Source organism: Vanellus vanellus (assembly GCF_965231255.1).
Source record: "Vanellus vanellus genome assembly, chromosome: 8".
NCBI lineage: Eukaryota > Metazoa > Chordata > Aves > Charadriiformes > Charadriidae > Vanellus > Vanellus vanellus.
Genome location: NC_138913.1, coordinates 6,115,330 through 6,136,568, shown reverse-complemented (window position 1 = coordinate 6,136,568; position 21,239 = coordinate 6,115,330). Strand labels below are relative to the sequence as shown.

Genomic DNA, 21,239 nt, shown 5'->3' with positions numbered 1-21,239 from the left:
AAGAAAACTACGTGGAAAGTCTCATTAGGGAGAGAAGTGAGGTTTTGTTTGCATGTCATGGCTCACTTTTCCTGCAAGCCCTGAAAGTACTGTAAAACGTGAAAGAGATCTTCAGGTGCACCAATGGAAAAGACAGGTATGTTTCTTTGTCTGTTTAAAATACTACCACTCTAGAGCATGAAAACACAGCCAGGGTAACCAGCATTGCTTTACAGCTCAGTAAATGTGAATGTACAGCTGTGTACATTGTTTTGTATAATTTTTGTACTTATAAGAAATACAGCTGTCATGGGCTATGAAGAGCAAGACTTTAAACAATGCATCAGCTTTTTGTAATTGTAAGTGCTCTGCCCTTGAACGCTTGTATCATGGCAGATAACTTCCAACACAATAAGAAAATTCATGTACATATATATACACACACACACAAAAAAAGTATGTGCATATAAAAACTACATTTGCTTTGTTTTGACATTTCCTCCCTGACCCGACCCTTGCTATAATAACATGAAAACTATCTGTGCAAGTCGTAGGGTTTCTGTTACTTCTTCATGCGTTTCTCTTTTTTTGGAAAACTGATGCCAGTGGCATTCTATATAATTGACGGTTATTAAAATGATTGAGTTTATGTACTCTATGGATGACAGCAATTTCTGTGTGCAGGTCTGTACTGGGGAAGGGGGAGTCTGTGTGAGCGCAGAAATCCATCCATGAGCTCTGGTGTATTACAGGATCGAGGTCTGAGGACAGGTCATTCCCCCTGCAGTAAACAGCACACGGTTAGACTTGATACACATCTTTTCCACATTGTCCTCACAAAGCAAAAGTCAATGAATGCCTGCATTAGTTTTTATGACTGCTCCGTTAAAAGCATGTGTGTGCAGGCGAATGCTAGAATTAAAATTAAAGAAAGAGCATTAAATTAATATTTAGAGAAAAACAAAGCTTGTTGTCTTCCAGCAGTGGCACATTCCCAGTGTTCATAGCTACAGTATCTGGTTGTTTTCTGCACTATCACTTCAGCTTTGCTCTAAGGTTAATCAGGTTTTGTTTGCATGTTCCACCCTGAGTTTGGGACCGTGTGACATTGTTGAGGCAAGGATGTCCTTGTACTCCCTGTTGCACACCTCCTCCTCTCACCTTCCTGACTGCCGGACTGGCCTTCAGCATGAAGAATCACTTTGGTGTCAAACTTAACCTGGCACCCCCTCAGAACAGGGACATCTCAGCCTTGCTTCTTTAATGTGGCCACAAGACTGTGAACTGAACCTGGCGATTAAACGATAGAGGAAGCAGCAGGTTAGTCCTTCAGCGCTCAGTGGCCAACTGGGGTGGCCTTAGGGGCAGTCTGCATTAACAAGGCAGCAGAGGGTGATACTTGTACCGTTGAGGACTGGGACCACTGAGTCTGCTGTGCTAATACTGAGCATTGCTAGTTCCTTTTGAAGGAGGAGAAATGAGTTCAGAGTCTGGTCTACTAAACAGTGCTTTTCCCATATGGAGGGAATGGTAGGAAGCTCTCAGTCCATCTGCCATTATGAAAGAAGGTAAGCAAGAGTAAACGTTACTAAAACGAATTCTTTCTATGTCTGCTGATCCACTGGAAGATGACATTCAGAGCGGCCAGGATAAGCATGAAGAGGACATCTCAAAGAGTTCCCCATTTGACTTTGTTATGAAACAGTTTCAAGGGAAGAGGTCCTCTCCTGGAAAAAGAAAAGAGCAGCCTTCAGCCATCAAAAAATTCTTCAGGGGCTTTGACTTTGGGAAATTTGAAGGCAAGAACAGAAGGGAAACTGAAGAAACAGAAATAAACAACTCTGGAGCTGATGATCAGAGTGAGAAGCAAGATCTCTCTGTAGAAGGTAATGCTGGTACAATAATGAAATACATGTGCATGTGTATATGTTTTAATTTCATAGAAAATCAGTGGCTTTTCTTGCTAGCCAAAATCCTGCATTCTGCTGCCTGCAGTTTATCCTTTAGCCAGGATTTGCTTCTGATTGGAACATTATCAGGGATGTGCTCTCTAATTTGATAGGTGCCAAGCAAGGAGTGAGATCCATGTTGCTGAGGAAGGATAAAGCTTTTGGGTCACCTCTCTCTTGATCTTCAATGTGAGAGGTCAGTGCTGGAGTCGGCTCATTAGTTGCAGAGCTTATTTGGTTTCAAAGCCAAGCTTTGAGCAGTAGCTTGGCTTGTTGTATTTAAGATCGGTCTCTGTCCCTGCTGCTAAAGCAATCTGAAGACAACAAGAGCAGATGTTTCCTATCACTTGACACTGGTGAGGGGGAGGGGAAGGGAATGGAAGTTCATCATGTATGTTATTTTGCACACACAAGAATACTCTTTACATCCACACCAGAGAAAACGAGGCTATTTTTTGAAAAGAGCTGGAAGGTGAGGCTTAGAATGTCATCCTTTGTCCTAAGAGTTTTGGGTAGGTTTGGGGAAACAATGAGAGGACAGTTACTGAGAGTGGGATTGCTATGTTGTGTAATTTTTGGCTGCTTTTTTTCCAGCTGTAGGCATTAGGTGAAATTACTGATTTGTTAAAAGGTTTAGCAATGAATGTAAATGCAATTTTCCTTGCTGTTAAACTGTGTGGAAGAAGGTAAGTGGGGGTTGCTTTGGAAAGCCAAGCAAAGCAGGAACTGCCTTACACAGACAATGTGTGAAAATGAACACAGGCTGTCATGAAGGAAGCAGGAGGTCCACCACACAATTGTGGGGCCACTCGGTGCTAACTGATCAAGCACAGACTGTATTGCAGCAGTGTGGCTACAGTGAAAGCGCACAGAGGTGGTTGTACGACTTGTGCATCCAGAATAGCTGCAGTTCAGAGTTTTGCATGAATTTCATGTCCTTGAACTGGTGGTGCAAACATCCAAAGTCAGTGGCATGAGGTAGCATGAAGATGTGCAACAGGAGATTCTTCTCTCACTCTGCATCAGGACCTTTGTAGTGATCTTATCTAAGGTGATTTTACCACTCAGGTTATTGACTCAGGTTATCGAGTCCACATTGATCAAAAATATAGCCCTGTTTACTGACTGATTTAGTTCATTTCCTAAAATTTTGACCTGACAGCCACAGACAGGTTTTACACATGGTCTTAGTAGCAGAAGTAACCAGGGCCCTATTTCTTTGTTACTCAGATGGACTTTCACATCACATTTCTGAAGCGGAGTCACCATCTGGTGAGCAGAGATTTAACCAGTTCATGCAGAAACTGGGAAAGAAACCCAACAGCAAGAATCTGGATCTAAATAATTGTGCTTTAAGTGCAGTAGACATAACAGAGCTGGGTAAATACACATTTTATTCAACTAGTCACTTCATACATTTCTTTAATTCTTATTTGCCTATTCAGTTATTCACTCTCCTCTTTTCCCTTCCCTTTCTTTAATACTGGCCTGGCTTTATTTAACATTCCATGTGGTGGTGCCAGGTCTCTGAGAAATGTTAATTAAATTATATAAATTATATAATATACATAAAAATATAAAAATCATACAGGTCTGTGAAACAGATGAATCTCCTTACACTCAAACTACAGATAAGAAAACTGAGGTACAAATTGTCATGGCTTTATAATGCTGTATTGGTTACAGAAGGCATCTCTGTATTAAGATGTATCGATATCCAGGGTGTGAAGATAACATGCAAACAGAATATGCTTTATCTTATCTTTTCTTTTTACAGCTTCTTTACTGCCATTTCTCCCAGAGCTGGAAGAGATCGACCTGTCCTGGAATGGTTATGTTGGTGGGACTTTGAAAGCTCTCACTGTTCATCTTCATCATGTGAACCTGTTAAAAGTCCTTCGACTTAACAACTGCAGGCTGACAGCTGAGGATGTCACCTCCTTAGGTACAGGATTTCATTTACATTAACTTCCAGACAGCTTAGATCTAATGTAATCCATCTCATCTCTTCCTATATCCTACTCCTGCTCCTTCCACACTGGGCAATGTAACCTCAGCTGTGAAATAGTAGAAAGAACTTGGGTTTATGAGTGACCGTATACATTTGAGGAGCTCTGCCGAGTTCATTCTTCAGAGTGTGAAGCTTTCATGTTCAGAAGGGAACAGAATTCAGTCCTGTTTGCAGGAAAGCATGTTTTCAATTTGGATTAGTATTTTTTTTGCTAGCTTTGATATCTAATGGTAGACAGAAGAACCAAAACAGAGTCAGTCATAACAGGGTCAGCTTAGGTCTTCATGCTGCAGGGCAGGTAAGTGCATGTCACAAAAAAAAAAAAAAAAAAAAAAAAAAAAGGATGGTCTTTTGGAGACTTAAAATCAGACATGCTGCCTCAGAGCTTTATGACTTGTTTTTGCAAGTCCGGGAGAAGCTTATTCCTCTGCTTACTTCTTTACTTTGAGTGCCTGCAACCCTGCTTTCTGCAAAGCATGAGATTTAAAGGTTTTAAAGGTGGTGTTCTGTGTTTAGGTTCTGATGCTGAGTCACTTGCCTCTGGGCCTGGAGTTTACTCTGGGGTGTGTCTGTGATATGTATCTAAAAGAAGGGCAAACTCAATCAATTAGGAATTCTAAAAAACTACTGCTCATTTGCAAGTTCTAAAATCAGGTCTGAGTTATAAAGCTGGGGTTTATGTCATTCGTATCCAGGCTTTTTCCAGGAAAGTTCCAAAATAAAATGATGTATATGGTAGTAGCTCAGAAGTGGGTTAATGCTATCTGTTGGGGAGGAAAAATGCACCTCTACAAAAGCTGGTGAAAATAATTGGTCTGTTTCTGATGAGGGTAAAATCTGTGTTTCATTTTCTATCAGATTTTTTTCAAATTTATTTAATTCTTTTTCAAACCCTTTTCTTTTACTTTGTTTTCTCTTGAGTTTTATTCGTTATATTTCCAGTTGATTGATTCTGCCTGGTCCTTCTGTGCTGTTTCCTTTGCCCTTCTGGCTTGGCCTCTGCTGAGACAGACACAAAACTCATCATAGGACTTGGATTTCCTGTCAAAATGTGATGCCCTTGACATGTGGTATAGCAACAGTCAGTTTGCATTGATTTTGCCTGTGATTTTGAAAATAGCATGCATATTTAGGCCAATAGTGCCTGTTTGGCTATTGCCGCATCTGTCTGTGGAAACATGGCCACTTGTGGACTCAGTGCATTCTGCTTAGAAATCAATGCCTCAAATATAACCGTAATATCAACCTCTCCTATGTAATGGCTTAGAGCTGTGACTGAGAGAGGTTGTAGGAAACTAATCCTGGAGTTATAGTCCTTTATTTATCTTCTGGGTGGAAAATGTGTCTGGAGTGCTAGTCCCCACGTCAAAGAGAAACAGGCTATGCTGCAGAGGCAAAACCACTTCTCAACTGTAGTGCATTGCTCAATATTCAAGACCGAGGCAGTAACTTAAAATAAATGCAAAAATAAAAATTAAGACATGTCCTTTTCTCTCAAACCTGGATATTCACTTAGAAGAACAGAAAGAATTCTTTTCCTATTATAAATCTTTTGTGAAGAATTAATTATGAAAACATACAGACCTGAAAGGGTTTTATTATTAAAATACAATTCTCAATTATTAGGTTGATGATGAGACTTTAGATCAAAAATTTGTCTGACACTTTGAAATTGCATTTGCATATGGTCTGATTAATTGATCTTTCTTGGGAATGAGTTTATGCAAATATACATCTGCCTGCCTCCTCGACAAAGGAAGTTAGGAAGCTGGATTTTGCAGTGGGATGTTAGTATTACAAAGAAGCACTGACACAGATCACATTGGCAGGTGTGTCAAGCCTGGAAAAGGCTAATTTTTCTGAATGTAATCAAAACCAGTGTGTCTGCCTTGAAATCATGCAAAAGTTAGTTTGGGTCAAAACAATGCTCATCTTGATTCCTTATGAAGTGAGTCAGAAATTCCTGTCAGAAATGAAACTTTCATGTTTCAGAAATAGCTGTGAGAGGACTTCTTTCATCTCCTCCAAAATGACCTGTGGACACAGTACAGAGGATGTTGGAAGTTTGCCAAATAAAATAGAGCAGAACTATACAGGACGGTAAATTCCAACTTGTCACTTGTATTGATTTCCCTATGGACCAGACTTTCTGGGTCCTGGCATAGGTCTACAGTGATGGCCAAGCAGTCTGTGTGTGCTGCGACAATGACTTGTGATCTATATTGTTCCCTAGGAAAGGTGAGAATTTATATAACATTGCTGCAGTAGCAACAATTCATGGCATATACCAATTTTCCTGGAAAGCCATACGAAATATAATAATTTGAGAATTAAATGGCTAACCTTCCCCTTTAATATATCCAAACCCTCTATTTTTGTCTTGCGCTGAAATTGATACCTGGAATAAATCATCTTGGATTTATGTTACAGGAGAGGCATTTGAAATTGTTCCTCAACTTGAAGAACTGGATTTATCATGGAACAGTAACATAGGTGGAAAACTATCACTCCTGACAAAAAAACTTCAGAAAGGATGCAAGATAAAACTTCTGAAAATTACAGACTGTAACCTGACAGCAAAGGATGGAGAATCCCTTGGTATGTGTACCCACATAGCTGGACTGAGAGACTGGCTTCACAAAAATGTAACTGTTTTGACTTAGATTATGGCTGTATTGAGCTCAATATTAGTTGAAAGTTAATTTATTTCAGGGTCTGCATTATAATAGTATTTACCACACAGTATTGGGGTTTAATGCACTTTCTTCCAAAGAAGAAAGTTGTTCTCTCTAATCACGTGAGGTAGGGTTGAGATCTAAACCACAGTCTGGCTGCCTCAGTGGTCCAGGGTTGCTGGATCCTTTGAGACCCAGAGCAAATCATGTGTGCCAGAATTTCCAACACTGATTGCTTAAAATTAAGCAGCTGAATATGTAGTTAGCCATGGGATGGGAAAGAAGACCTGAGGGGTGGGAATTTAGGCTGAGTTGGCAACCACTGATCACCCCTTCCCTCTTTCCTCTCACCATAGCTTAATCCTGTGTGGTCTTTTGATCTGATTCTGTGTTTTAAAAGATATTTTCTCCCTAAAGAGAAGCCCTTGTGCTCTTATCTCCAGTGCAAGAGGTGGTCATATGCAACACACAGTCCTATATATTTTCATTAGAAATTTTTCTTTCTCTTTGTATTCCTGCTTTTTATCCCCTGTATTTTTCTAATGGTCCTTGTATTTTTTCACCTTTATTTTCATACAGATTTTTCATTTATTTTCTTGATTTTCTTGATTCCTGTCCAATCTTTGTTTTGCTGTATTTTTTAGGTAGAACAGGAACTTAGTAAGTCTAAACCACACATATAGGCAAACCCATCCTACCTCTTCCTGTTTCTCATGGTGCTATATTTTTCTAGGGTTCGTCTGCGTATATTCCAGACAATTACCAATTCTGGTTTTCTTTTCTTTTTTTCCCAGCTGAAATTCTAAATGTGATCCCAAACCTTGAAGTATTAGATCTCTCTATCAACAAACACATCGGCTGCAGCATGAAGGTTATTGCTCAGGATCTGAAAAACGTGCCAGGCTTGAAAGAGTTAAACTTGCACATGTGTGGATTAAAGCAAGACAGCCTCCAGGGCTTAGGTTAGACTTTATGTTCAGAAAGACATTCATTATGAATAAATTGTACATCTGAAAACCATTTAAGAAAGGCAATGAGGTGGGATTTTGCTGATGGTTTGGCAGTATTAATGGGCAATCGTTATTTGCTGTTCGAGGATTGATAAAAGACTACAGAGACTATCAGCAGGAGTAGCATTTATCTTCCCTGAGCTCAAGCATGTGAAAGTCAGTGGGGAGAGTCACCCTCCACACCATTTATCTGAGACACATCTTAGGGCAGATTAATGGCTCTCTGGACATGCTTCCTCTCTCCCCAGACAGAACATCGACAAGGGCACAGACAGGCTAGCTAACTTTTAACAAGCTAATCCTACTTTCAGAGGGGAATCCAAATTCACCATTATCACTTAATGAGCGTCCAGTGAAGCCATATGAAATGGGGTTATTATCTGTGTCTCTCCCTAGTGGAGGTCTTACCCGTAAGACAAAACAACTGGCACTAATTAGCACATATTAGCACATCCAGTAGTAATTTCAGCAAAAGGCTGAGGATTGAATGGATCTGGGGGATGAGCTGGACTCACCTTCACCTGCTCTTTCAGAGAAGAATGGAGTTGCATGGATGGGCAGCTTTGTGGTATTACTTTATGTCTGCTGTGATTATATGCTGAAGCTTAGTCAAAGAGCTTTGCCTGCAATATCTTGTGCAAACTTTGACATTCAAGTAAATAAACACTAAAGTCGTGACCTGTGCTATTGTAGCAGCCAGTGACCAGCATGCTCCCTTTTCCATTTCAGACTCTGCTTTACAGCACCTTGCCGAGCTAAGAAAATTAGACATATCATGTAACAAAGAGATTGGTGGTGGCTTTAAAGACTCAACAGCTCATTTGGCCAGCTTGAAAAATCTGGAAGTCCTTGATCTCCACCAGTGCTGTGTAACAGAAGAGGACATGACCGTTTTGTGTAAGGACATGTTGAGGAAATCCATTAAGAATGTAGGTTTTGACTTCTGAAAATATCTCAAAAGCATAAGAGATTCTGCCTGACCTGGTCCAGCAGATTTCAGTACATTTTCATTAGTCAGTTCTGGAACTCCAGTGTGGAGGGTAGCTTTCTTGATCAATATGGAATGTTTTTTTTCTTTATCAAAGGAAATCTCATAGTGTCTGATCCCATGGGGAACTAAGGACCTGAATCCACCATGATTCAGACTCATGATGGGAATGTAGGAACTGCCACCAAGCACTGCTTTTTTTGATAATCAGTAATTTTGGAAATATCCAGGGACAGTTTCCCTGCTGATATAAATTGGCATGGATCCAAGGTGCGTATGTGCATATAAACATAACTGCCTGAAGCTCCCTTGGTGAACTTAAAGTCAAGTAGAGAGTGATGTTAGGAGATCTTGCATTGCTGCTGCTATGTGCATTATAGAAAAGCTGAAGACCGCAGTTTCCAGGTTGAATTGATCCAACTCTTAAATACAATTAGGAAGAAAAAGACATTTCCCATTTAATCAGTGAGATGGTTTATTTTCCTGTGTGAATTATCATAACTTTTTTATATTGTTTTTTACTCTTTAGAACAACAACAAAAAATCCCATGACTCACAGCCTATATTGCCCACATCTTATCTTCCATAATAAAGAAGCTAATTTGATAAGCTGCTGATGAAGCATTGGGAAGTCTTAACTATTAGTAATAGTAATCATGATTTATTTTTAATTTCTTGACCAATAGAGAATAATAACATTAATATAAAGGAGTTTTAGTTAGCAGTGAAGACATTTGGAAGTAACTCCCATCTCATTTAATGTTAAATTCCCTACTTTACCGAGAAAATTTCAACAGGAAGCCATGTTCTGACAACCTTCCACACAGTATGTAATACCTAATTTCTTAAACATTCCGACTGAAAATGACAAGGCTATTTATGGTCTAAAACATTACTCACCATAAATTTGAGTGTCAAAACTTGGCCTTGACATTTGGATTGATTTATAAAGAAAAGAAATGACGTCAGGCAAATATGAAACTACATATTTGTTCTGGATCAGTGACTGTCTAATAAATATTTCATGTTTTCATAGCCCAGGTGATACCTTTACTCTCCAGTCTTCAAGAGTTGAATTTATCCTCGAATAAAAATGTAGGAGTCTCATCTGATCCTCTTCTGGGCAGGCTCAGGTTTTTACCGAAGTTGAAATCTGTGGCCATCAGCAACTGTGGTTTACGTAAAGAGTCATTTTCCTCACTAGGTAGGAATGTTTTGTTTAAGTGTGTCTATTCTCTGTGTATCCTGGTGGGACAAAGCACTTCATTCTCCTTTGGCTGAACTCCAAAGTTCATGGTTACATTATACCACAGGTCGCAAGTGAAAAAGCCTGTGATGAAACCAGTGCTTCATGGGACCTGATTGCAAGGGAGGAACATTGTATGTCTTCACCCATTATACCTGGCTGAAGTCCTTTTAGTCATTGTCTGATAGTGAGCTTTTGAATACTCCCTAATTGTGGAACAGAAAGCAAAACATGATTTCATATTATGCTGTAATTATAGTTTGATTTCATATTATGCTGTAATTATAGTTTGGTTGAGGCACTGCATTTGCAGTTTAGTGGGGTGAAGTTTTCGCAATGTTTTTCACCTCAGGTGAAAATTTCAGTAGAAACTTTCTGGGATAGTTAAGCATGGGGCAATGGAGGAACTGAAGCAATGACTGCAGTAGGGGAAAAGATATTGCACAGCCATGAACAAAAGCCCAGTCTAACACAGGATACATAAATTCAGCCTCTTTTGCCTACTTATTGCAAATCTCAGTGGATTAGCGGCTATGCTGTCCGTTTGATAGGTGTTCCATATGGCACATGAGATCTAAGTACAGAGGGATCTGTTAGTTACTGTGTATTGTACACTTATAATATATTTTGTACCGTTTACTAGTGACATTGAAACCTATAGTAAAGAATCAGTAGCAAGCTAAACTGGTCCGCAGTCCCTGCAGGAAGAGTACTATATTTATATCATTACAATTATGTAAGAGTGACATCATGGAAATCACTGTTGTCAAAAGATACAGAGCATTTCACCTTGCGGGGTGAGTTCACAATGAAATATTGCTGTCTTTAAATTGATATAAAATGGTTTAAAAACAAGCTGTTAAATTGACTTCAGAGGGACAAGGTCAAGCCAATAACGTAAACCGAAAGAGAAGAAACCCCTCAACAAGAGCCCTTAAAGATTCTATAGGCAGGCCTTTCTTACATTCTTTAAAGAGCACAGGAGATATTTTTGTCTGACTTTTATTAGATTGAAATAAGTCATTCTAAGCACAAGTAGGCAGGCTGTTAGGAGCCTGTTTACAGGTGAATTGCTGGTGAGGTGTCTATTGAGGCCGTGTTGTTTTCTCTTAGTAAGCAGAAGTTGCTGGTCTTAATCTTTTCAGCTGAAGCTGCCCTTCACCTTCCTGAACTGGAGATATTAGACCTTTCTTGGAATAAGTGCGTTGGTGGGAACCTAAAGCTGCTTTTGGGAGCACTAAAGCTTGCAACGGAGATTCAAGTGTTAAGACTGAGCAGCTGTAACTTGGTGGCTGAAGATTTGGCATTTCTAAGTACGTATAACACGGTATTTACTAGCAGTCAAAGAGCCAGGGCATTTAGACCACAATTCAGAAGGGACTTGTTCCATGGGCTGAGCACGTTTTTGCATAAATCAAATGAAAAGATGGAAAATACAGCAGTATTTTTTCCAGAAAGGGTTTTCATTTTGCTGAAGACTGTGTGTCCTGTCCATGCATGGTGCAAAAGCTGAAAAGGATAAAAATGCAGAGTCTTTTAGCAGTTTTATCTATTAATACAAAAAGGCAGCACTTGGAAAATGCAGGGTTTGTGTCTGTTTTTTATAGCAGATATTCAAAGCTCTGAGGGGTTTTATTTTGCTTGGTTGCTGGTTTTGGGTTGAGTAATTTATGGGAAGTGTGCATGCTGACAGCCAGTAATACGGGCACTACCAGCTCTCAGTTCATTAGGTGTTTTTCTGGAGTCAAACTATTACGGGAGAATTAAAACAGAAATATTTTAGCCCACCTCTTAGCAGCTGCTGAGAAATACTGGAAAATGGGAACCCAATGAAGGAAGAAATTCTCAGATCTGTCTTAAAACCTGTTTATTTTATAATCATCCTTGCGATTTTGTGGGCCTGTCTCATGGGTTTTTAGTGTCTGAGATTGGCAATAGTTGTGTGACAGCTCCTAAGGACCTGTAATCTGAAGGCTGGTGAGATGAAGCCTGAATATTTTTGACTTTACAAACATCTCCCTTGATGCCTGTCTCCTTTGCCAATCATCCCAGTTCCCTTTAGGGTATATTAGGCCCATTACCCTCCCACAGTGGGAGGTGGCTGGTGTAATCATGCAGCCTCATCTAGTTCTGCTTTCCTCTTTCTAAATCTCCCTGTAAAGCCTGTCTGCCTATTTTAATTGGCACTTGATATAACCTCCTTCCAACTGACACAAAGATTTTCAGGTTGCCATACAATTTTAACCTGATAGTTCTGTTCCTTTTGAATTGCCTGTGTTTTAAATGTTGTACACTCCTTCAGCTGTGCTAAAATGATCTGAGATCAACAGCAAGTGATTTTATGTTGCTGAGGAGTTGAATCTTGCTGTTTGACTGCTGAAAAGCCTTAAATAATATGGTATTAAAATACTACTCTTCTTACTTATAAGCTTTTAAAGCAATTGCCAGGGTGTATTAGTTGTGTATGTTTCTGTCATTTCTTGCAGCATTACTGACGCAGGAAGGCCATCTAGCCAGATTACGGAAGCTGGATTTGAGTTACAATGACAACATCTCCGATGAAGGGTGGGTCATTTTCTGTCAAGGCTTAGCAGTATTCAAAGAACTCTCAGAGCTGGATATCAGTCTTCGCCCATCGTCATGCCGTGACTGTGGGATGTGGTTCAGAGAGTTGCTAGCAGCACTGACAAAGCTGCCTGTCTTGGCAGAGCTGGGCATGCAAAGATGGGTCCTTTCAGAATTGCAGCGGAAACGACTGGAAAGCTTTAATCAAGACAACAAAAGAAACATTCGTTTTGACTTTTGATGGAGGTTGAAAGTTCTGGAAGGCCTTTCACAAGCAGCAAGTGAACTAAGTATTATGTGTCTCTGACTTGGAAGACTGCAAAGTTTTTAGTAATCTCGTCTCATGAGAGCTCTTGAAATAGTTCCACAATTATATAGAACCGTTATTTAACCTTCTGCATGCGTAGATCATTCCATTTAATAACATATTCTTCCAGATTCTCTAGGCCATGTTTACACTACTATATACATTTAATCTTCGTGTTGTGAATACAGCAATGACTGTCAAAAGAGCAACGATGATTTCAGATGGACACACTGCAGGTTTGGTGATGGAGGGAAATGGCTAGGATGTGTGCTAATGCAGGTGGGTGGGCAGTGTGAATGTGGTCTCATGTATATAAGGAAAATGCCTGTAGTGTGAAAAATCTTGAAACCTCTGTGTTTTAAATTTTAGTTTCTTCTCCCCCAAAACTTTTGCCTCCTTGTGAATGCATTAAATCTACATAGTTGTGAGATCTGGAAAGCATCCCAACAACTCAGGATTATATATGAGTCCAGTAAGGAGAATACAGAAGGAGCTGTTCTGCCTCTGGTCTGGCTCTTGATGCTATCTCATAGTGTAGATGAGTCCTGTGTACAGAATCAGCAAAAAATCAAGGTAAAAAACAGTTGATTGGTGTCTTTGCAGGTCTCAGGGCCAAGGGAAATGCTGTGGTAGGTTAAATCAGAGATACGTCCTGCTACCTTAGCAAAGATTTCAGATGCAGAGCAATCCATAAGCATTCTGGATAAGGCTATGCAAAGATTTCAGGATACTTCAGGGACGCTCCTTCTCATTCTGAGCTGTTTCAGCCTTATGCAGACTGGACTTTCTGTACAGACCCTTTTATGACATGCAGCACAAACCCAAACTTCCAGATCTAAGAGTCTGATCTAGAGCATATGAAAGCCAGTGGGAATAGCCGCAGTACCTTCATGTTTCCTGCATTCAGGATTAATCCATTAACCTTCACAACACCTTGTGACATAGGCAGTGGTCTTATCCTTACCCTAAAAATGAAGGAAATAAACAAAGTTTATTATTCTTAGCCACCGGTCAGCTTCTAGCTAAGAGCAGAGCACCCTGCTCTGTGCCCAAGACTTGTTAGAAAAAGCACCAACTTGGAACGTGTAAGTGGCTCCTGCTTTTTGTATTTGATAATTTCTTATTTGGTATTTTATTGTATTTGCTTACATAGAGTGAAATTGTGGCATAGTTACTTATGTCTGGAGCATGTTAACCCACATGTGAGCTCAAAGACTGCAGCGGGATTATTCATTGGTAAGGTATTTTAGGAAGTAAAGATATTAGATCTGCCCACTGAGTGAGGAGTCTTAAAGAAATCCTGAGGCAGCTTGAGGGATAAAGTACTGCTCAATTAGCCCTGAGTATATCTACATGCTGCAGCAATCTTCTGGAGAAGACGCACAACGGGATCATTCAGTGGCACTTTCCTAACTTGCTAGGATCCCGCTCAGCAAGTTCTCCCATGCAGATGCAGATCAATATTCAGCTTTCAGTCCAGGTGACCCTTCCGATATCAACTTCTGGCTGGTCAGGGTTATAACCAGCAGCTGACCATGCTATACTGATGCCTCTTGATTATTTCATCCATGATTTCATGTGAGGGTCACTATGGACTTCCTGGTTCCAGTTTCAGTTCCACTTGAAAAGTGCGCTCATCTCCTCCAGATCTAAGAAATGTGATATGAACTGGAGTGTCCCGGTCAGAGGTAGCAGGGAATTGCTGCAGTGTCAGATCAGTTATTTTCTACAGAGATCCTCAACTTCTGAAATTAAGCAAAGAGCCCCTGTTTCATACAGGGCTAACGAGAGACTTTCAAGCAGTGACTCAAGCCAAGAGAGTTATTCTGATGTGAAAGTACCATCATCTCTGTTTAACAGCAGCACACCAACCTCTTCTCTTAATCACTTGCCTTCCTGTGACTTTCCTCCTCAAATCTGCCTTTGGTCCAACTGGGAAATTGATCCTTTATGTATTCTGTGAGAACCTCTCTGAATCGCTCCTTTCTCACTTGAACCTTTCTCTCAAATTCAGTAAAGCAGCTGGCCTGTGTTTAATGTCCCGTGTTTGTTGTAATCTTACTGACTGAACTGGACTTCAGTATTGGGGTTTCTGGCTGTGGCATACTTGGGTTCCTCATTCTCAGCTCCAGAGCACAGTACGGACTCACTGGTAGCAACCTCTCCGCTTGCTGTTCATTATCTCCTTCTCAGTTCTTTGTCCTCTCATGATTCTTTCATACCTATTCTGCCAATAAAAAGCTTTTATTAAATTACTTCTATTAAATGTCCTGTGTATCTACCACTCTTCCCAGAAATATCTCTCTGCCAGTGATTTCCTCCTTGCTAGTCTGAATCATCCTTTTCTGTGCCTCTTTGCCTTCACTTAGGGTGAAAATATTTCATATGATACCTCCAAACAATCAAAACAGCATCAGTTACCTAGTAAAATGGAAAACCAAATCCCACTTTTCTGCAGTCCCGGCTTTCTCCTGCCAACAAGCGTATAAATGAGATATCAGAATTGATCAATTCAAGAGCCAAGCAGACATAAGATCCACACCCTGGATGCAGATGTGGCCAGAGCGTTCAGAGAGCACTACCTGGAGGTGGAGCTCTAGGAAGAGCTGTGTCTCAGTGACCCTGCCTTCACCACCTCCTTCAGGATGCCACCACCTTCTCTGAGGAAAGGGACAGAAGGACTGTAGTTCCGACCAGCCAATTAAACTAAAAAAAGTGTTCTGCTCCTACCTACTCCTGCATTTTGAATCTGCACAGTGGCCGGTCCCATTACAGCTCAGTGCTTTACGTATGCTGCAAATAAAACTCTGGAGGGGTGTAAGGAGTAACTGAGCAATACACAATAAAAACTAGACAAGGACATCAGATGTGTAGGACAAACAGCTATCTGTAAAGTGCTGTGGAAAGAAATGGTTGCATATAAATTTGGCATGATAGAATTATAGTAAGGAGTGTTTGTCATGGTTCTTCTGAATGACAAAGGTGTTATGACGTGCCAGGAGCCAGAATCATTGCAGAATATTGCATTCTGCAGACTCTCTGCTTTCAAATAAGCCTGTCGAACACAGACGTTTTACAAACTGTCACCAAGCTATCTCAGAGACGAGCTGTAACACTAAGGATTTGACAGCTTGCAGTCATTCAAAATACTATAACTACAGATTGTCAAAACATCACTGAACAGTTTTGCAAAAGTGTAGAGATACTTACAAAACAGCTTTTTACACCCCTGTAAGACAGGATGGTAATGCAGGTTCTGGTAGAAGTGCATATGTTCTGACTGCCTGGAGTCCTCCTCCATATTTCCAAACAAGGTACTGATCATTTCTGAATGTAAAACTCATTAAATAACTGCTAGTAGGTGGTGCCACAAATACTGTTTCATTCTAGATATGGCTGTACCTCACTGATTGGAAAACAGATTTCAAGGAATTGCATGTAAAATACTTTGGGATTCAGAACAAAGAACACTTCATTACACCAGATTCCTGCAGATTAGATTAATTTCCAGTTAATTTGCTGCCTTTATGCTTTGAGATAACATGCATTCAGAATAGACACCTCAATAATATTTCAGAATCTGCCTGATTCAGCTGGAGTCAATGTTGACAAAAACAAAAAAACAAACCTCAAAAAATCATCTGTTTTTATTGTAAGAGTCACTGATTCAAATGCTTTAATGCTGCTGGTCTCCCACTCGCTTATGTCTGCTCACATTTGCCCTTCTTGTAACTAAAAAGAGCAGTTTACTGCTCAAATATCACTTTTTGGCTTTTAATCCTTAATCCTTTTGCAGGCTTCTCTTTTCCCTTTCTGTTTGCTTTATTTTCCTTATTATTTTTTTTTTTCCGTTAGGTTCTTAAGTGTCAAGAAAGGTCCAATCCCCTTCTGGTTGATCAACCCTGGCCACAAACTTTGGATCTGAAAAAGAGACAGGAACAATCTGGTTACCTGGAGGAAAAGGGTAAAAGTAAACAGTGATGTGGAAGATTGTTACTGGTGGATATTCTTGATGCAAAAAACTAGGCACATCGTGGTCTCAAAAAAACATTTTTATTCTGTGTTAGACTACATTGTTTGCAGCTAAGATAGATTACCAGCTGCTTGACTTTTTTTTTACTCTGTGTGTTACCTTTTTTAAGAGGAATTTCTTACTAACACTGTAGTTCTTATGACCCTTTGATTAAAGTAGTAAATTACTGTGTCTACACATCTTTAAATGTCACCTTTTAGTTCAGAAGAACAATTTGGGAGAAACACATTAGTTCATGAAGAAATTACAGACATTACAGAAAGAGATTAATAATTTAGGTTCAAAAGAATCAAAGACTGAGGATTTGCCTTTCCTTCCTTCTTGCCCTATATTTTTTCTGAGCAAATTAATTCCATGGCCCACTGGTGATACAGGCTCATGTATTTTGGGAAGAAAAACAAACAAACAAACAAACAAACAAAAACACACAAAAAATGTGTTTTGTTCAATGGATCACAATGCACAATTTATCTTCAAGTCTCTTGTCCTGGTTTGAGGGCCTAAACCTCGACATCTCTACAGTCAAAATACAGTCAGAAAGAGTGGAAAATGCCACCTGCAGTTAGTTTCATCTATAAGCAATGCCTTGACTTAGAGGATCTGACCTGATTTTAGACACGCTAGCCATTCCCCTTCCACTGGACAAGGAACTAAGGAAAACTCCATGGAATGTTGTAAGGGCTGTTCTGTGCCTGATGACTGTGAACCTGGCAGAGCAGGGACAACCTTCTGGAATGTTTCTGAATGATGCCGAGTGCTGTATTTCCTGATGGTTCCTTATATCCTACCTTAACATGATCAGCGATAGAAGTACTACTCTGCCATAGCTGATGCGAACGGTAGTTTAAGAAATTTTGGATGTTGCATAGAGTGCCCTGTAGGTTGTTCTACAAAGTATCTATTACTAAAAACACAGCTTTGTATGTATATTGTGGTGGCTTTCTTGACACCCCTGCCTTTAATTTCATCACCTTTTTACACCTTTTTTCCCATAAGTGTTCCCAGATGGCAGATGTCCCCTGACAGCACACTTCAGTCAGAGGGTCTGTCATAGGGTTCCCATCTCCACAAGGACCAGTGCCAGCTACTGAAGACTGTCCAAATCCTCAGGCAGCTGGGACAGGTGATTGTTCTTCTGCACAAGCAGTTTTTGCAAACCTGAACACACAAAAGTAAACACCTGCAGCACAAAGAACAGGAATGACGGGGAACTTTCCTGTGTGCTCCTCATAAACAGCACATTGATGATGCACAAAAAATTCAGTCTGTGCATGTAATGGACATCTCACCAGAGCATTTAAAATTCGAAGCACCTGCTCCCAAATACAGAAGGATGGGACTCAGGCTCTCCTAGCAAAGCATTTACTTTGCCAGGTGAAGACTATTCACCTGGTAGCCAGGTGGTCCAATCCAACTTTCAAAAGTCCTGCTAATTTGCACACCAACAGTGCTAGTAAACTAAGCCACACAGAAATGCAATGAACTGGGGAAGATGGAAAGACTGTGATGGGGAGCTGCCCCAGAAAGCTGGTTCCTCACCACTCCCTTGGAGTCACTGGTGCTGACCCAGTGGGTCTTCTCACATCAGGGGGTCTACTTGGAGCTGAGCTCTGGGAAGCACCCTTTTCCATGGTCTCCTGAGGTTGAGGTGGGTCGTGGGTGAGGACCTCCTGTCCACTTGGCTTGGACACAGTGCTTTCGCCTCTCTCCCAGTTCCTAACTTTTATCCTGTTTAACTCCCTTACAATTACAGCCCTGAAGGATGCACTGCATTCCTTTCTTCTCTCCCTCCTTCTTCCAAAATACTTACTGGTACTTGTGTCTTTAAGGCCACAAAGACTATTTTTCACCTTGCATTTGGCATACAGAGTCTGAGAGCTGTTTAAGGAGACTGTTGTGACAGTCAGGTGTTTTCAAGTGGGTCAATGAGCTGATGGCTGTGAGCAGGTACGCTGGACAATTATTCACCATATGCAGTTCTTTCAGATTCTGGAAAATATGTGTACATAACTTATAATAGTTAAAAGATTATTCCTTAGCTTGATATATAATCAATGTACAGAGAATATCAGTAAGCGCAGAAGTAAGGTTTATGAACTGAGCTATCATGGGGATGACGACTAAACACAGACAACATGAGTTTCATACACTGAGTTTTGATATTATTCCTATTCTGACAGACCTGGCCTGCTGCTGCATGATGTACCTAACGAGATTAGGAGAATCTTCAGTCCCACATTTGCGAGCAGCTGAAGTCCACGGAAGTGCCTTGCTGCAGCAGACCAAGATCTTCCCTCTTCTATTGCTCCTACCTGCGATTTGTTGATGTTTTCTGGCACACTTGTAAATTTAATTTCTTTATCTTGTCCCAGGTATAATCTCTCCAGTGACTCCAGGAGAAAGATTTCCTTTGGAAAGATATTGAATTGGTTTTCAGACAGGTTAAGGCATTTCAAATTTGTCAGTGCTTTCACCTCCACAGGTATCCAGACACAGTCATTAAGAAGATACATTATGTCAATTAAACAGTAATCTTTGGGATTTTGTTTTTAGGGAAAAATCTCAAAAAAAATGCTGTGGAGCTGCATTACTGTTGATGGATGAACACAGACTATTCTGCTCATTAATATAACATTATACTTCACAGTATGGTGGAAATTTTGGCAAAAAAAATCCATGTTGTTTCCTCTGCTGGAAAGATTTCTTATGGGGTTAATTTTATTTCTCAGCAGAAACATTGGTCTGTTTCTTCATTTCCTTTGTATGCACAGTGCAGGGGAGAGTAATTTAAATGAATGAAATCTGAAAGTGATTCTTTTGCATAAATTACTACTTCTGTAAATGCAACTTTCAAGAAGAAAATTGCATGAGTGAAAATCTCCTTGGAAAAGCAGCATTGCAATATATAGAGGAAGGTGTATTCTGAGGCCTAAATGGGTATGTCCAGGAATAGTCTTACACTTATAATAGCACAGCTTTAGAGTACATAATTGTTCATTATCAAATGAACAGCAGATGTTAATGGTCTTAAAGGCATTAACAATACCGCATCCATTTTTAAATTGCCCTCTTTTCCGTTTCAGTTTGTGACATATGATTCTACGCAAATGCACCTCTTATTTTCCTGTGTACATAGAAAAAAAAAGATACAAAAAGACTGAAGCAGTCCCTCCAGTCAGTATTTCACCTTTACAATTCAACACAAAGGTCAGTGTTTCCACATTCTTGCTTTCCAGATGTCAGTGATAAGGAGTAACCCAGGCTCAGGTGCATTCCAGGTGGAACATGCCTTCTCACTGTAGCAGGGAAAGGTGGCACTCAGTTCTAATGAAGAACTAGATTTTGCAAAAGGGAGGTATCAATAAAATAAAAATGAAAACAAAGGAACAAATACCTCCTGTATCTGATTGTCATCCAGGGCCGATACTTCCAGGTTTTTCATAGTACATACTCCTTTAGGAATCTCAGCAAAGCAATTTTCACTCAGATCTAGTATCATGACAGGGGTTAATCTGGTGAAGGACCCGGGTACTCTGCACAGTCTGGTGTTGCTCAGATAAACACGGGAAAGGGACAGCCAGCAGCAGATCTGGTGTAGGAACTTCTCCAGGCTGTTAGAAGACAGTCTGAGTACTCATTTCAGTGAGTTTCTTCAGACCTGGGGGAAGCTTGTGCAGGAGAGTATGGGACAGATCCAGCACAGCCAGCTTCTGGCAGCGTTGCAGTGTAGGAGGAAAAATAGCTTAACTAAGTTTGTCAAAAAGTCTGTCTCTTCTGGGATGAGACTGATTAGATTCTGTTTCATATCTCTTATTTCTAAATTAGCAATTTGACAAAGCTCCTTAGGAAAATTTTCAAATCTATTTTTCTGGAGGTAAATTTCCTTGAGGTTTTCTCAGGTTCACTATTTTTTTTAGTCAGACACTTGAGATTATTGTCAGAAAGGCCAAACAGTTCAACATGACGGAGGTGTTCACAGATCTGCACTGGGATTTTGTGCAAGTATGTTTTATAGAGCCTGAGCTGATGAATGGACTACAACTTGCTGATAACTGGTAGCGAACTACAGGAGAGGGGATTGTTACTTAAATCTAAGCTCAGAAGGTATTTCAGCTTCCTCAGTTCTTCGCATATGTCCTGTATGTGATTCTGACCCAAATAGAGGGCCTTCATGTGCCTCAGGCGATTGATGTCTCTGGGGATGCTTACAATCAGGTTCTTTTCCATGTGCAGCTCTTCCAGATATTCTAGACTCAAGACCCCCGGCGAGATGGTTCACAGTTGCTTGTTGGCTAATTCAATGAAAAACATCCTGTCTGTGATGCCTATGGGAGAAAGAGCTTCATTCTCTGGCACTTTGTTCACTGGTATTTCTTGTGCAGTCTGATCATGGTCACCCACAAAACCAGCAGAGTCAGCTTCAGGGCAGTGAGTGCCCCCTGTGCTGGCCTCCTGGCTCTGCTGAGACTCAGCCAT

The 21,239-nt window shown here is 40.4% G+C and overlaps 2 protein-coding genes across 2 annotated transcripts; one reads left to right on the top strand and one right to left on the bottom strand.

The window, feature by feature from the left end:
- Positions 1 to 1,585: 1,585 nt before the first annotated feature.
- On the top strand, positions 1,586 to 12,664 carry LRRC31 (leucine rich repeat containing 31; the record flags this gene model as incomplete). Its single annotated transcript, XM_082487208.1, has 9 exons — positions 1,586 to 1,865; positions 3,159 to 3,308; positions 3,706 to 3,873; positions 6,370 to 6,537; positions 7,409 to 7,576; positions 8,354 to 8,521; positions 9,649 to 9,816; positions 11,004 to 11,171; positions 12,345 to 12,664. 9 exons carry the CDS (start codon positions 1,586 to 1,588, stop codon positions 12,662 to 12,664), a joined length of 1,758 nt encoding a protein of 585 aa, XP_082343334.1.
- Positions 12,665 to 18,931: 6,267 nt separating this feature from the next.
- LRRIQ4 (leucine rich repeats and IQ motif containing 4) lies at positions 18,932 to 21,239 on the bottom strand (the record flags this gene model as incomplete). Its single annotated transcript, XM_082487207.1, is given in 8 exon segments — positions 18,932 to 19,249; positions 20,158 to 20,395; positions 20,397 to 20,499; positions 20,502 to 20,652; positions 20,654 to 20,677; positions 20,679 to 20,798; positions 20,802 to 21,038; positions 21,042 to 21,239. Coding segments are annotated over 8 exon segments (1,389 nt in total).